At 40.8% G+C, this 17,752-nt stretch overlaps 1 protein-coding gene across 19 annotated transcripts in view; it reads left to right on the top strand.

Annotated features, from left to right (window-relative positions):
• Nucleotides 1–17,752, top strand: part of PRKAG2 (protein kinase AMP-activated non-catalytic subunit gamma 2) — a 290,170-nt gene extending 272,418 nt beyond the window's left edge. For all 19 annotated transcript variants that reach the window (XM_059074109.2, XM_067041793.1, XM_067041807.1 and 16 more), the window contains 3 exons: nt 10,132–10,278; nt 13,405–13,498; nt 17,187–17,752. In XM_059074109.2, coding sequence (XP_058930092.1) covers nt 10,132–10,278; nt 13,405–13,498; nt 17,187–17,218 — 273 coding nt within the window. In that variant the 3' untranslated portion in view covers nt 17,219–17,752. The remainder of the gene's footprint in view (nt 1–10,131; nt 10,279–13,404; nt 13,499–17,186) is intronic.

The raw sequence follows: 17,752 nt of genomic DNA on the forward strand, positions 1-17,752 counted from the left end.
CACATGACATTGAACAGAGTTCCCTCTGCTATGCAGTAGGTCCTTGTTGGGTATCCTTTTCAAATATAACAGCGTGTACTTGTCAATCCCCAAATCCCTAACTATCCCTTCCCTCCACCTTCCCCACCCACCCCCGTAACCGTAAGTTCATTCTCTAAGTCTGTGAGTCCGTTTCTGTTTTGAAAATACATTCGTTTGTATCATTTCTTTTTAGATTCCCCATATAAGCGGTATCATCCGATATTTCTCTTTTCTCTGTCTGACTTACTTCACTCAGCATGACAATCTCTAGGTCCATCCATGTTGCTGCAATGGCATTATTTCATTCTTTTTTATGGCTGAGAAATATTCCATTGTATGTATGTACCACAGCTTCTTTATCCATTCCTCTGTCGATGGACATTTAGGTTGCTTCCACGTCCTGGCTATTGTAAACAGCGCTGCAATGAACACTGGGGTGCATGTATCCTCTTGGACCATGTTTTTCTCCAGATATATGCCCAGGAGTGGGATTGCAGGGTTGTATGGTAGTTCTATTTTTAATTTTTTAAAGACCCTCCATGCTGTTCTCCATAGTGGCTGCACCAATTTACATTCCCACCAACAGTGTAAGAGGGTTCCCTTCTCTCCACACCCTCTCCAGCATTTACTGTTTGTGGATTTTTTGATGATGGCCATTCTGACTGGTGTGAGGTGATACCTCACTGTAGTTTTGATTTGCATTTCTCCAATCATTAGCGATGTTGACCATCTTTTCATGTGCCTCTTTTCCATCTGTATGTCTTCCTTGGAAAAATGTCTGTTTGGGTCTTATGCCCATTTTTTGATTGGGTTGCTTGTTTTGATATTAAGCCACATGAGCTGTTTGTAAATTTTGGAGACTAATCCCTTGTCGGTCTCATCATTTGAAAATATTTTCTTCCAATCTGTGGGTTGTCTTTTCGTTTTATGGTTTCCTTTGCTGTGCAAAAGCTTTTGAGTTTAATTAGGTCCCATTTGTGTATTTTTGTTTTTATTTCCAGTATTCTGGGAGACGGATGGGAAAAGATATTGCTGCAATTTATGTCAGAGAGTGTTCTGCCTATGTTTTCCTCTAAGAGTTTTATAGTGTCTGGTCTCACATTTAGGTTTTTAATCCATTTTGAGCTTATTTTTGTGTATGGTGTTAAAGAATGATCTAATTTCATTTTTTTACATGTAGTTGTCCAGTTTTCCCGGCACCATTTGTTGAAGAGGCTGCCTTTCCAACACTGTATAGTCTTGCCTCCTTTGTCATAGGTTAATTAACCATAGGTGCATGAGTTCATTTCTGGGCTTTCTATCCTGTTCCACTGATCTACAGTTCTGTTTTGGTGCCACTACCATACTGTTTTGTTTTTTGGTTTTTTTTAAACATCTTTATTTGAGTATAACTGTTTTACAATAGTGTGTTAGTTTCTCCTTTACAACAAAGTGAATCAGTTATACATATACATATGTTTCCATAACTCTTCCCTCTTGTGTCACCCTCCCTCCCACCCTCCCTATCCCACCCCTCTAGGTGGTCACACAGCACCGAGGTGATCTCCCTGTGCTATGCTGCAGCTTCCCACTAGCTATCTATTTTACATTTGGTAGTGTGTATATGTCCCTGCCACTCTCTCACATCGTCACAGCTTACCCTTCCCCCTCCCCATATCCTCAAGTCCATGCTCTAGTAGGTCTGTGTTTTATTCCCATCCTACCACTAATCTCTTCATGACATTTTTTTTTTTTTAGAGTCCATATATATGTGTTAGCATACGGTATTTGTTTTTATCCTTCTGACTTACTTCACTCTGTATGACAGATTCCAGGTCTATCCACCTCATTACAAATAACTCAGTTTCATTTCTTTTTATGGCTGAGTAATACTCCATTGTATATATGTGCCACATCTTCCTTATCCATTCATCTGTTGATGGACACTTAGGTTGCTTCCATGTCCTGGCTATCATAAATAGAGCTGCAATAAACATTGTGGTACATGACTCTTTTTGAATTATGGTTTTCTCAGGGTATATGCCCAGTAGTGGGATTGCTGGGTCATATGGTAGTTCTATTTGTAGTTTTTTAAGGAACCTCCATACTGTTCTCCATAGTGGCTGTATCATTTTACATTCCCACCAACAGTGCAAGAGTGTTCCCTTTTCTCCACACCCTCTCCAGCATTTATTGTTTCTAGAGTTTTTGATAATGGCCATTCTGACCGGAGTGAGATGATATCTCATTGTAGTTTTGATTTGCATTTCTCTAATGATTAATGATGTTGAGCGTTCTTTCATGTGTTTGTTGGCCATCTGTATATCTTCTTTGGAGAAATGTCTATTTAGTTCTTCTGCCCATTTTTGGATTGGGTTGTTTGTTTTTTTGTTATTGAGCTGCATGAGTTGCTTATAAATTTTGGAGATTAATCCTTTGTCAGTTGCTTCATTTGCAAATATTTTCTCCCATTCTGAGGGTTGTCTTTTGGTCTTGTTTATGGTATCCTTTGCTGTGCAAAAGCTTTTAAGTTTCATTAGATCCCATTTGTTTATTTTTGTTTTTATTTCCATTTCTCTAGGAGATGGGTCAAAAAGGATCTTGCTGTGATTGATGTCATAGAGTGTTCTGCCTATGTTTTCCTCTAAGAGTTTGATAGTGTCTGGCCTTACATTTAGGTCTTTAACCCATTTTGAGTTTATTTTTGTGTATGGTGTTAGGGAGTGTTCTAATTTCATACTTCTACAGGTAGCTGTCCAGTTTTCCCAGCACCACTTCTTGAAGAGGCTGTCTTTTCTCCACTGTGTTTCCTTCCCTCCTTTATCAAAGATAAGGTGACCATATGTGTGTGGGTTTATCTCTGGGCTTTCTATCCTGTTCCATTGATCTATATTTCTGTTTTTGTGCCAGTACCATACTGTCTTGACTACTGTGGCCTTGTAGTATAGTCTGAAGTCAGGGAGCCTGATTCCTCCAGCTCCATTTTTCGTTCTCAAGATTGCTTTGGCTATTCGGGGTCTTTTGTGTTTCCATACAAATTGTGAAATTCTTTGTTCTAGTTCTGTAAAAAATGCCAGTGGTAATTTGATAGGGATTGCATTGAATCTGTAGATTGCTTTGGGTAATAGAGTCATTTTCACTATGTTGATTCTTCCAATCCAAGAACATGGTATATTTCTCCACCTATTTGTATCATCTTTAATTTCTTTCATCAGTGTCTTATAGTTTTCTGCATACAAGTCTTTTGTCTCCTTAGGTAGGTTTATTCCTAGATATTTTATTCTTTTTGTTGCAATGGTAAATGGGAGTGTTTTCTTAATTTCATTCTCAGATTTTTCATCATTAGTGTATAAGAATGCCAGAGATTTCTGTGCATTAATTTTGTATCCTGCTACTTTACCAAATTCATTGATTAGTTCTAGTAGTTTTCTGGTAGCATCCTTAGTATTCTCTATGTATAGTATCATGTCATCTGCAAACAGTGACAGCTTTACTTCTTCTTTTCCTATTTGGATTCCTTTTATTTCTTTATTTTCTCTAATTGCTGTGGCTAGAACTTCCAAAACTAGGTTGAATAAGAGTGGTGGGGCTTCCCTGGTGGCGCAGTGATTGAGAGTCCGCCTGCCGATGCAGGGGACGCGGGTTCGTGCCCCGGTCTGGGAAGATCCCACATGCCGCGGAGCGGCTGGGCCCGTGAGCCATGGCTGCTGGGCCTGCGCGTCCAGAGCCTGTGCTCCGCAACGGGAGAGGCCACAACAGTGAGGCCCGCGTACCACCAAAAAAAAAAAAAAAAAGAGTGGTGAGAGTGGGCAACCTTGTCTTGTTCCTGATCTTAGTGGAAATGGTTTCAGTTTTTCCCCATTGAGAACAATGCTGGCTGTGGGTTTGTCATATATTGCCTTTATTATATTGAGGAAAGTTCCCTCTATGCCTACTTTCTGCAGGGTTTTTATCATAAATGGGTGTTGAATTTTGTCAAAAGCTTTCTCTGCATCTATTGAGATGATCATATGGTTTTTCTCCTTCAGTTTGTTGATCTGGTGTATCACGTTGATTGATTTGCGTATATTGAAGAATCCTTGCATTCCTGGAATAAACCCCACTTGATCATGGTGTATGATCCTTTTAATGTGCTGTTGGATTCTGTTTGCTAGTATTTTGTTGAGAATTTTTGCATCTATGTTCATCAGTGATATTGGCCTATAGTTTTCTTTCTTTGTGACGTATTTGTCTGGTTTTGGTATCAGGGTGATGGTGGCCTCATAGAATGAGTTTGGGAGTGTTCCTCCCTCTGCTATCTTTTGGAAGAGTTTGAGAAGGATAGGTGTTAGCTCTTCTCTAAATGTTTGATAGAATTTGCCTGTGAAGCCATCTGGTCCTGGGCTTTTGTTTGTTGGAAGATTTTTAATCACAGTTTCAATTTCAGTGCTTGTGATTGGTCTGTTCATATTTTCTATTTCTTCCTGGTTCAGTCTTGGCAGGTTGTGCATTTCTAAGAATTTGTCCATTTCTTCCAGGCTGTCCATTTTATTGGCATAGAGTTGCTTGTAGTAATCTCTAATAATCTTTTGTATTTCTGCAGAGTCAGTTGTTAAATCTCCTTTTTCATTTCTAATTCTATTGATTTGAGTCTTCTCCCTTTTTTTCTCGATGAGTCTGGCTAATGGTTTATCAATTTTATTTATCTTCTCAAAGAACCAGCTTTTACTTTTATTGATCTTTGCTATTGTTTCCTTCATTTCTTTTTCATGGATCTTTATGATTTCTTTCCTTCTGCTAAATTTGGGGTGTTTTTGTTCTTCCTTCTCTAATTGCTTTAGGTGCAAAGTTAAGTTGTTTATTCGAGATGCTTCCTGTTTCTTAAGGTATGATTGTATTGCTATAAACTTCCCTCTTAGAACTGCTTTTGCTGTATCCCATAGGTTTTGGGTCGTCGTGTCTCCATTGTCATTTGTTTCTAAGTACTTTTTGATTTCCTCTTTGATTTCTTCAGTGATCACTTCGTTAGTAAGTAGTGTATTGTTTAGCCTCCATGTGTTTGTATTTTTTTACAGATCTTTTCCTGTAATTGATATCTAGTCTCATAGCGTTGTGGTCAGAAAAGATACTTGATACGATTTCAATTTTCTTAAATTTGCCAAGGCTAGATTTGTGACCCAAGATATGATCTATCCTGGAGAATGTTCCATGGGCCCTTGAGAAAAATGTGTATTCTGTTGTTTTTGGATGGAATGTCCTATAAATATCAAGTAAATCCATCTTGTATAATGTATCATTTAAGGCTTGTGTTTCCTTATTTATTTTCATTTTGGATGACCTGTCCATTGGTGACAGTGGGGTGTTAAAGTCCCCTACTATGATTGTGTTACTGTCGATTTCCCCTTTTATGGCTGTTAGTATTTGCCTTATGTATTGAGGTGCACCTATGTTGGGTGCATAAATATTTACAATTGTTATATCTTCTTCATGGATCGATCCCTTGATCATTGTGTAGCGTCCTTCTTTGTCTCTTGTAATAGTTTTTATTTTAAAGTCTATTTTGTCTGATATGAGAATTGCTACTCCAGCTTTCTTCTGATTTCCATTTGCATGGAATATCTTTTTCCATCCCCTCACTTTCAGCCTGTAAGTGTCCCTAGGTCTGAAGTGGGTCTCTTGTAGACAGCATATATATGGATCCTGTTTTTGTATCCATTCAGCCAGTCTGTGTCTTTTGGTGGGAGCATTTAATCCATTTACATTTAAGGTAATTATTGATATGTGCGTTCCTATTACCATTTACTTAATTGTTTTGGGTTGTTCTTGTAGGTCTTTTCCTTCTCTTATGTTTCTTGCTTAGAGAAGTTCCTTTAGCATTTGTTGTAAAGCTGGGTGGTGCTGAACTCTCTCAGCTTTTGCTTGTCTGTAAAGGTTTTAATTTCTCCATCAAATCTGAATGAGATCCTTGCTGGGTAGAGTAATCTTGGTTGTAGGTTTTTTTCCTTCATCACTTTAAATATGTCCTGCCACTCCCTTCTGGCTTGTAGAGTTTCTGCTGAAAGATCAGATGTTAGTCTTATGGGGATTTGCTTGTGTGTTATTTGTTGTTTTTCCCTTGCTGCTTTTAATATGTTCTCTTTGTATTTAATTTTTGACAGTTTGATTATTATGTGTCTCGGCGTGTTTATCCTTGGGTTTATCCTATATGGGACTCTCTGTGCTTCCTGGACTTGGTTGACTATTTCCTTTCCTATATTAGGGAAGTTTTCAACTATAATCTCTTCAAATATTTTCTCAGTCCCTTTCTTTTCCTCTTCTTCTTCTGGGGCCCCTATGATTCAAATGTTGGTGCGTTTAATGTTGTCCCAGAGATCTCTGAGACTGTCCTCAGTTCTTTTCATTCTTTTTTCTTTCTTCTGCTCTGCAGTAGTTATTTCCACTATTTTATCTTCCAGGTCACTTATCTGTCCTTCTGCCTCAGTTATTCTGCTACTGATCCCGTCTAGAGTATTTTTCATTTCATTTATTGTGTTGCTCATCGTTACTTGCTTCCTCTTTATTTCTTCTAGGTCCTTGTTAACTGTCTCTTGCAATTTGTCTATTCTATTTCCAAGATTTTGCATCATCTTCACCATCATTATTCTAAATTCTCTTTCAGGTAGGCTGGCTATTACCTCTTCATTTGTTAGGTCTGGTGTGTTTTTATCTTGTTCCTTCATCTGCTGTGTGTTTTTCTGTCTTCTCATTTTGCTTATCTTACTGTGTTAGGGGTCTCCCTTTTGCAGGCTGCAGGTTCGTAGTTCTATCTATTTTTGGTGGCTGTCCCCAGTGGCTGAGGTTGGTTCAGTGGGTTGAGCAGGTTTCCTGGTTGGGGGGACCAGTGCCCCTGTTCTGGTGGATGAGGCTGGATCCCGTCTCCCTGGTGGGCAGGTCCACGTCTGGTGGCGTGTATGGGGATGTCGGTAGCCTTACTGTGATTCTAGGCAGCCTCTCTGCTAATGGATGGGGCTGTAGACCTGTCTCGCTCTTTGTTGGGTATAGGGTGTCCAGCACTGTTCGTTGCTGGTCCTTGAGTGAAGCTGGGTCTTGGTGTTGAGATGGAGATCTCTGGGAGATTTTCGCCGTTTAATATTACGTGGAGCTGAGAGGTCTCTTGTGGACCAGTGTCCTGAGGTTAGTTCTCCCACCTCAGAGACATAGCCTTGACACCTGGCTGGAGTGCCAAGAGCCTTTAATCCACACGGCTTTTGGGAGGTCTGAGGTCTTCTGCCAGCATTCGGTTGGTGTTCTATAGGAGAAGTTCCATGTGTAGATGTATTTCTGATGTATCTGTGAGGAGGAAGGTGATCCCCGCATCTTACTCTTCCGCCATCTTCTCGCTCCCTACCATTACCGTTTTGATGACTGCAGCTTTGTAGTATAGTCTGAAGTCAGGGAGCCTGATTCCTCCAGCTCCAGTTTTCTTTCGCAAGATTGCTTTGGCTATTTGGTGTCTTTTGTGTCTCCATACAAATTTTAAGATTTTTTTGTTCCAGTTCTGTGAAAAATTCCATTGGTAATTTGATAGGGATTGCACTGAATCTGTAGACTGCCTTGGGTAGTATAGTCATTTTGACACTATTTATTCCATTCCAAGAACATGGTATATCTTTTCATCTGTTTGTGTCTTCCACAGTTTCTTTCATCAGCATCTTATAGTTTTTGGAGTACAGGTCTTTTGACTCCTTAGGTAGGTTTATTCCTAGGTATTTTTTTTTTTTTTGATGCAGTGGTAAGTGGTATTGTTTCTTGAATTTCTCTTTCTGATCTTTCATTGTTAGGGTATAGAAATGCAGCAGATGTCCGTGTATTAATTTTGTAGCCTGCAACTTTACCAAATTCATTGATGAGCTCTATAGTTTTCTGGTAGTGTCTTTAGAATTTTCTGTGTATACTATCATGTCATCTGCAAACAGTGACAGTTTCTTTTCCAATTTGGATTCCTTTTATTTCTTTTTCTTCTCTGCCATCGCTAGGACTTCCAAAACTGTGTTGAATAAAAGTGGTGAGAGTGGGCATCCTTGTCTTTTTCCTGATCATAGAGGAAATGCTTTCAGCTTTTCACTGTTGAGTATGATGCTAGCTGTAGGTTGGTCATATATGGCCTTTACTATGTTGAGGTAGGTTCCCTCTGTGCCCACTTTCTGGAGAGTTTTTATCATAAATCGGTGTTGAATTTTGTCAAAAGCTTTTTCTGCATCTATTGAGATGATCATAGGTTTTTATTCTTCAATTTGTTGATGTGGTGTATCACACTGATTGATTTGCAGATACTGAGAAATCCTTGATCATGGTGTATGATCCTTTTAATATATTGTTGGATTCAAATTGCTAGTATTTTGTTGAGGATTTTTGCTTCTATGTTCATCAGTGATATTGGCCGGTAATTTTCTTTCTTTTTTTTTTTTTTTTTTTTTTTTTTTTTTTGTGGTACGCGGGCCTCTCACTGTTGTGGCCTCTCCCATTGCAGAGCGCAGGCTCCGGACGCGCAGGCCCAGCGGCCATGGCTCACGGGCCCAGCCGCTCCGCGGCACGTGGGATCCTCCCGGACCGGGGCACGAACCCGCGTCCCCTGCATCGGCAGGCGGACTCTCAACCACTGCACCACCAGGGAAGCCCTAATTTTCTTTTTTAGTGGTATCTTTGTCTGGTTTTGGCATTTAGGGTGATGGTGGCCTCATAGAATGAGTTTGGGAGTTTTCCTTCCTCTGCAATTTTTTGGAACACTTTCCGAAGGATAGGTGTTAGCTCTTTTCTAAATGTTCGATAGAATTCACCTTTGAAGCCATCAGGTCCTGGACGTTTGTTTATTTGTGGGTTTCCATTTCAGTGCTTGTGATTGGTCTGTTCATATTTTCTGACTCTTCCTGGTTCAGTCCTGGGAGACTGTACCTTTCCATATTAGTAGCATTTTATAATTCTTTGTCTTTTCAGTACATGAGTCACTTATCCGTTACTACAGCATGTGTATATGTTAAATGGTCATATTTCTATACCAGAGACATTGATTCATTCTGCCAACAGGCATGTGCTTAGTGTGCACGTGGATCCCTGGTCACCCATATCCCACTACTTGCTGATTGGGAACAACTGTTCTAAAGAGGACAGCAAATGTATTTAATAGCATTTGTTTTTTATTCCCTGGTTTAAATTTACTAGATTGATTTTGGCCCTACATCCTTCCACTCGATACTCGATACTTTTCCCCCATTCATTTAAAATCATTTCCTTAGAGTTTTACATTATTTCTAAGAAAGGGAACTGAAACTTTGACAGCCCCAAACCTGCATACTGTTTTTTTGCCTTAATATTGACCACCATAGCATTAAGTATTCTTTTGTAGCTCTCTCAGACCCTTTTGTTTCATCTTATTTTGTTTAACATAACAGACACCAAAAAATAGGCTTATTGGAATTTGGTTGGGTGGGACCCTGTAAGGTTAATCAGAACCTTGAGAAGCCATTCAGATCTACAGGGCTTCCTCCGTGATTACCGTGATTACCGCCACCACCGCAAAGCCTTTCTAGCAAAAACCTTGTTTCCTAGCCCTGGGGACTTCTCACCCTTTGCAGGTGTTAGTCCACCTCTCAAAACACTATTCATTCAGGGAATGTAGGGTAAGAGTGGGGGGATAAATTAGGAGTTTAGGACTAATAGATACAAACTAATGTATATAAAATAAACAACAGGGCCCTACTGTATAGCACAGGGAACTATATTCAATATCCTATAATAACCTATAATGAAAATATATATAAGTCACTTTGCTGTACACCAGCAACTGACACTACATTGTACATCAACTATACTTCAATTAAAAAAAAAAAAAGAAAAGAACCCTACAGGGTAAGAATAGGGGAATCTTCTGTAGGACATACAGTCAGAATTTAACCGTTTTAACGGTTGCTTCATAATAAAGGTACACCTTATAAGCTTTAAATGATTATTGATAAGATGATGAAATAACAGTACTGATGGCATGTCATAAGCTGGTACAGTGGTACTAAGTTATGATAAACATTAATGTCTTTAAAGATCAGGCTGCTTTGAACTAACTTTGGTCATTCATGTGAATTGAAATGAAGGCTATAACTCACTGTTACTTTATTATAGAACCTTGCTGCTGAAAAAACATACAACAACCTAGACATCACAGTGACCCAGGCCCTGCAGCACCGGTCACAGTATTTCGAAGGCGTAGTGAAGTGCAGTAAGCTGGAAGTACTGGAGACCATCGTGGACAGAATAGTGAGAGCCGAGGTGAAGTGGCTGCACCCGGGCCCCTCCCCACCTCCCCGTCTGCCATGAGCAGTAACTAGGAAACAGCCCCCCAGGAATTCTGAGTCACGGGACCAGCCCGTGAGGCAGCCTTCCAGTCCAGTCCAGTGACACAGTCTCCCTGCTCCCGAACCTAGCAAGTTTCTTGGCACATCGTAGGCCATCTGTGAATGCTCACCGATGACCTACTGAATTTAATTTATAAGTCCTGACATAGCTGAATCAAATAAAGATACTTTCATGGTTTTAAAACATACTTAAGAAAACAGAAGTCCCAAGAGCTTTAAGTTTCATTAGCGTATTGATGAATTTAAAGCTAAAAATGTGTAATTATATGGTCTTAACAAGTCAGTGAATAAAATGTATTCTGATCTTTTTAAGTTACATGGTCTGTTCATCTCCTGACCGCGAGCACTTGTGTCCCCCTGTGTGTTACCGCCTGTAAGATTTTTCAGTATACTTTGCGTAACTCTGAATAAAAGATAAGCAAGATCACGTTATAGTGCATCTAATTCAGTACATGCCCGTTGCCCAAAATAATTTCCCTCCTTTCTTGTTAGGGGTAGGGATGTTACCCTCCTTGTCACTCCTTAGGGCTGAAGGATGCAACTGTGTTCCTCCTAACCCCTAATTAGGCAAAATCAATTCATAATAAGTCTGCTTTGATTTTTATTTAAAAGCAAGAATACAGTCCCCGAGGAAAAGTAGCCGGTTATTTTTAGGCTACTGGCAGCAGGCGACCTTAGCCTGCTTTCTGAGAGTTACCTGTGAAGTGGTGTGTTGGGTCAGAGCACGGAGCCCGTCTTCAGGAGCCAACGTTGCCCAAGTCCACCTGCCCTGCTCCTGTCGCGTGTGTTGGAGAGTCCCACCCTGCTCCGTCCTCAGCAGAGCTGACTCCCCACGCTTCAGCTGCCACGGCTTTCACCCTGTTTCACTAGTCTCAGCACGAAGTCTTTTTCTACTTGAATTCAACATCCATTACTAGTTTTCCAGAGGGTTCTAACTGACTTAGGAATACATCTAAGCTTTTTATTGTTCTTTTGTATATGCCTTTTGAAGATCATAAGCAGAAATAGGTAAGACATTCCTCCCTAATTTTAAGGACAATGAACCACATCCATCTGATGGAATCCTTTCTAACATTAAAAATCATGTTAAAGGAGAATACTGTTGATATGGAAAAACAATATACTGGTAAGAGAAAGGCCAGTTACTATAGACAGTGTGATGCTTCGTGTTAACACATGTGCACGTGCATAGAAAAGAGACTAGAAAGACTCGCAGCACAGTATTAACACGGCTGTTTCTGTGGAGAACGCCAGCACGCCTTCGTGTTCCCAAGACCCCTGTTTGAGCACGTGCTACTGTCAGGCAGGAGAAGAAAGTGATTGGCTTGTCCTGGAAGCTCATCTGGTGAGCAGCACAAACTTTAATATGAAAATAGGTCACTGAGGGAAATACAGGTGTAATTAAAGGTTTCTCAAGTTACCCACCTTGACTTTTTTCATCATTAAAATAATTTTCACCATATGACTCCTTGTCGGGGGACAAAGACCAGTTTTTAGCTTCAACATACATATATATATATGTGTGTGTGTGTGTATATATATGTGTGTATGTATATGTATATGGGTGTGTGTATATATTTACACACACACATACATACACATATATATACACATTTTATATATATATTAAAAATATATATATATATAGTATATTTTTGGTTGCACTGAGCAGCTTGTGGTATCTTAGTTCCCCAACCAGGGACTGAACCCAGGCCCTCAGCAGTGAAAGCAGAGTCCTAACCACTGGACCGCCAGGGAATTCCCAGCTTCAACATATTTTGTTAGGAGAAGGGTATACAGTATCAGCGATGATTTGGTCTATTTATATGACAAATATCACACTAGCTTTTAGAAAAGAAACATTCATAAGTTTAGACTCAGCAACAGATGACGATATTTTTGGTGGTCATTTCTGTCTGGCAGAACTAATTCTAAGTGAAATGGTTTCCCCTAGACCTTCAGTAGTTCAAAAGATAGTTATTTATCATTATTAAATGTTAACAACAAAATGTGTCTAGTTTAGACTATAAAGCATTCTCTGGCCTTAGATGTAAATCAACTTATGATTAAAGTTAATAGATAATTGTGTTATATCACAGGGTTATTGAAGAACATAAGTTTTTCTAGAGAAGCTTTTAAAAGAAATTTGTTGATTACCATGAGAAAGATGACAAAGTGATTTCTCTTTTAACCTAAAAGCAAGCTATGACGTCAAAAGCATCACCGGCACAGTATCATTAGAGAAAAACTATAAAAATGATTTCCCCGCTCCTCCCATCTCCCTCCTGTGCCACCCATTCTGTACCAGCGGGTTTTAACTGTTCAGTGTGGAGAAGAGGATCTCCAGGGTAACCGACTGGCATGTGGTTGCCTCAAGCCTAAATTCTAAAGCTTTTAAATCAGAGAAGCGTGATGCTCTCTCCCTCCTTTCCTGTTTTAAGGACAACTTTGTTATAGTAATACCTCAGAACATTGTCCACTCACTTATAAAAGACTTTCAAGTAGAAAACAAGACGTGAATGTAATTTATTTCACTTTATTATAGTTGATCATCCTCTGACTGTTATTCTTAATATATGAACTTCATGGAGAAAAGAGAAAATATAATCTAAGAGCAGTGACCTTTTATTTAGTTTCACTGCTTATTTGGACTTCTCTCCCAGGTAAAAACAGTTATCTGATAGTTAATAGAAACCGAGATACACCTTTTAAAAATTAAAAACCGTTTAAGAGATTAGAGCCACGTGAAGCAGCTACTGTGATACTTCATGTTTCGAATTGTATCTTTCATATATTAATATTTTGAAAATAGAAAACTCAGCAGGACATATCTGGCTAATTTTTCTTAAAAGTAGTCAAGCAAATCAGCATTGCATTTTAACAGAGCCAAGACCATTGCATGGCTCTGTGCACTGTTACTTTCTCTCATTTGTGGGATCTGTTCATTATATAGCACATGAAAGACTTTTTTTCTAACGTCCATTTTAAACCTTTACTTATTTCAGCTTTCACACGCAGCCTCCTTTCCTCTTGTTTGCAGGTCCATCGGCTGGTGGTAGTAAACGAAACAGACAGTATCGTGGGTATTATTTCCCTGTCGGATATTCTGCAAGCCCTGATACTCACCCCTGCAGGTACAAATGCCAGTGTCTGACCTTTACTGTAAGCGCACAGGGAGCCGAGGTGGGGCCGGGGCGGGGAGGGGCGGGGACACGGGGCAGCAAGCCCTCCCTCACCCACCTGCCAGCCGCACCTTTCTGTGCAGTACTTTGTAAACCATTTTCATTGTCTTTGTGGTTTTGAAGTTCTCCTGTTCTACTTGAGTGAGAGAAAAGTTTATAGAAAGTATTCTGACTTAAGAGCATCCTGTGGACACCCAGAAGTGCTTAAGTAATCGAGGATTCATTGCCATGATCGTCATAACCTTGCCCATTAAAAAGTGACAATCTCCTCAGTTTTGCTTCATGTTTAGGACTACTAACGGGAAATCTGGAGGGAAATTCTTTGGGATCTAAGTATTGAGACCGTCTACCCTTCAAAAAAAAAAAAGAAAAGCTTACTAGTAGTGAGTATATACAAGTCTGGCCTACGCAAACTTTGTTCCATTCATAGTGTATGGAAATTACGTTAACTGCCAAACGTAGGTGACTAAACTCATTTTCTGCCAGATTAACTCTAAGCAAGCCCTCAGGTCACGGTCAGGGAGCCGTGAGGCAAGGGGAGGGAGGGGCCTTTGGTGTTTCTCCTGTGTCACACAGTTTAATCGTTTAATGGCTGAAGGGGTCCTAAAATCACCAGCCCTCCACTTCCCCTCCCCACCCACAGGAAGTACAGACAACCCAGCCTCAGGCCTCACAGAGCAAGGCCAAGACAGGAGACTAAACCATGTGCCCTTTGAACTCTTAGAAGTTAAACATTAAACTGTGCCTTTACTAGGGTATTGATTTTTCTTTAGTTCAGAAATCAATCACACTGGCTAAGACTAGTTTTTACAGTTGGCCTAAAGCCTGAAGATACCCACCCGCAAGGAATCCCATCGCCAGCGAGAAACAGATTGCACCGATTAAGTGAGGAGGGCAGGGGCGTGATTCTGGGGGAGCCGTGACCCCCCGCAGGCTGTAGGGGAGCGTCACTAGAAACGCCCAGGTGGGGCCCAGCCCACGTCTGCTGACTCAGAAACTCTAGAGACGGGGCTTGCTGCAGTCATTTTCAAATTTCGGATATGGGAGGACCTGAAACTCATGGTAACCTCTTTTTAATCATTACATAAGTTTTAGTACAGCGTTCAAGTTCAACACGTGTGCACACTACAGACTGATCACCCCCCAAGTCCAGCTGTCATCCACCACCACACAGCTGAGCCTCTCACCCACTGCACCCACACCCACCCCCTTCCCTTCTGGTAACCACTGCTGTGTTCTCCGTGTTCTTTTGTTGTCTTTGTTTGTTCATCAGTTTTGGCTTGGGTTTTTTTAGATTCCACATATGAATGAAACCATATGGTATTTATCTTTCTCTGTCTTGATTTATTTCACTTAGAAATAAGTGAAAGATCCATCCATGTTGTCAAAAATGGCAGGATTTCATTTTTTTTTTTTTATGGCTCATGATAATCTCTGTAGTCATGAAATGAGAAAAGGACTAAAAGATGTGAGACTGTTCATAGCATTACTTGTAATAACCTCAAACTGGAAATAACCCAAATATCTTTGAGCAGAAGAACGGACAGACTGCATTCTGTTCATTAGTGGAATGTGCTGACAGTGAACACACACAAGATGTATCGGACAGTGGATGAACCCCACAGACGAAACAGAGCAAGGAAGCAGGACCAAGGCAGAGAGTGTGATTGCATTTATATACAGTTGACCCTTGAACAACATGGGTCCACTTACACGTGAATTTTTTTCAATAGTAGATACTGCAGTGCTAAACAGTCCATGGTTGGTTGAATCCACAGACACCGAACTGCAGATACGGAGGGGAATCGTGGACACAAAGGATAAGTTGTGTGTAGCACCCCAGTGTTGTTCAAGGGTCAGCTGTGCAGCTCCTCTGTGCATGTTAGGAAAAGGACTCATCTCCAGGCAGGCTCATCCCCACAGGCACATAACTTGGCACCTTCAGAAAAAGACACCCCTTTTCTAGTCGGCTGGCCCTGGGCCAAGGCGCACAGCTTGCCGGGCTGAGTCCGGCCAAATGTCAACTCACTTCTGTCCCCGTGGCCAAGATTCTTTGTGCATTACCAATTCAGAGTAAGCAATTCTTTATCCTCTCTATGCCTTGGTGTCATAAACCATAAGAATGAGAATGTTCGTCTGGATGAGTTTAAATTTCCATCCAAATTTGATATTTCAAAAATTCTAAATTATTAATGCAACTCAGCATTAATGAAAATGCAAGGGGGAAACCTGTTCCACAGCTGGATTTGGAATGTGTGTTACCACAGAAATAAATACTGTAAAGACAGGGATAGTCGAAGTAGAACTCTTTGTAGCACGGTGTGCAGAACGCTGTCCATTTAGGAAAATGCCCTGGACTCCTAATAACTGGATACCAGTGAACACGGGGAGCAGTGCCGTCTTGGAACAGAGGGAGCGCCTCCATCCGATCAGACGCTCGCATACGCGGGTGACCGTGTGCTAAGCATCAGACTAGAGGTCCAGCCCGGCAGCCCAACCCCGCCGTCCCCTCAGAGCTGTGTGAGTGTGGGCCAGCTCGCTGCTCACCTGTGCAGCCTCCGTCCCTCCCTTCAGCTACAGGACGAGCAGCCTGACACAGGCCTGGTGGCCCTCCAGAGATACTCTGATTGAAACCACAGCCGTGCGTGAACGCTGTGCGCCGTCAGACCCCATACCCAGGACGAGCCCCATACCTGGACAAGCACTGCTGAGTGGATGTTTATGGAATAATCAGTAAGAGATGCTTTTTGAAAGAAACCACTGTTATGTGAATAAAAGGTACCAGTGGTTATTCTTTTCACCAGATAATGGACACAATTCCCCATTAAGGATACTGATTCGGTATAATAACAACTTCTCTTTTTTAAAAAGTTTTTAGCAGTAGTTCATTGTCCAACTTAATTCAGACTATCCAAACAAACCTAAGTATCCACATGTGCAACTAGTGAGTAAACAGACTGATGGCAGTAGCTCTGATTTTTTTAGCCCCTTATTTTTATAGATTGTTGATCTCTTTCAAAGTCGAGTGTCTTCTAGTGTCTGATGAGAAAATACAGAACCTGTTGTTATGGAAAAAATGGCAGCTCCCCCCTCCCAACCCATTTCAAAATATCCTGGCAAGGTGAGAGTAGGTTTTATGTGCAGTTACTGTAAGCATGTTTCATGCTTTTACATTTTTAAAAGTATGTACAACAGAAATACTTTGCACCTTCGCTAAAACTTAAATACATATTTCTTTTAAAAACTTTTAGCAGCAGAACCCTCTTTTTTTCCAAATTAAACCTTGCATATGCAGGGAATTCCCTGATGGTCCAGTGGTTAGGACTTCACGCTTTCACTGCCATGGCCCAAGTTCAGTCTCTGGTCGGGGAACTAAGATCCCTCAAGCCTCGTGGCATGGCCAGAAGAAAAAAAAGAGTGCTAGAATTACGATATGCAAAATGGATTAAAAGCGTGCTGCAGTGACGGTAGGTAGGGGTGGGGAGCCTGGAGCTCACCTCATTCCCCACGTCTCCTAAGGCTCTGCAGGCGCGGGTAGGTGCCACCAGGCAGAGAACCACCACTGCGCTCACATAGGACATGCACAGCTGCAACGTATTTTTATATTGCTTTGAAACTTTCGTTTCCCATCTCCTGATAGGTGCCAAGCAGAAGGAGACAGAAACCGAATGACAGCCGTGAGTGGAGGAGCCCTTGCAGAACTTGAACAACGATGCTGGGTCACGCTTTGCCTCATGAACACTGACCGCAATAGAACAGAGTCCAATGGCTGAGAATGTGTATCAGGGTTTAGTGATGGGTGTTTTTTCCAGTGATGCTGAAAACTAAGCATAAAAAAGATTTTGTGTTTGAAGATGCGAGCTTGCATTAAAAGACTGTTTTCAGACCGTTGTCCGAAAGATTTCAAATGCTGTATGTCATTAAAGTGCACTGTGTCCTGAATTTCTATTATTTTTCATTTTAAAGAATTCACTGGTATCTAACAGGTAATATGACATAAGGCGAGTGTGTGGCATATTGAGATCTAGTGCCTTATGTCAGAACAGCGATATGTCATCACTACTGCCCACCGCAGCTGGAGCGCGTCCTTGTGAACTGACACTGCTGGAGTGTGAACGTCTGAACCTTTACCAAATCAGTTTGTTTTCATTAGATTTGTTGAATAGCTGTAATTTGAATATAAATAATTACTTTATAAAACTTTAA

This window comes from Kogia breviceps, chromosome 9, assembly GCF_026419965.1.
Source record: "Kogia breviceps isolate mKogBre1 chromosome 9, mKogBre1 haplotype 1, whole genome shotgun sequence".
Classification (NCBI taxonomy): domain Eukaryota; kingdom Metazoa; phylum Chordata; class Mammalia; order Artiodactyla; family Physeteridae; genus Kogia; species Kogia breviceps.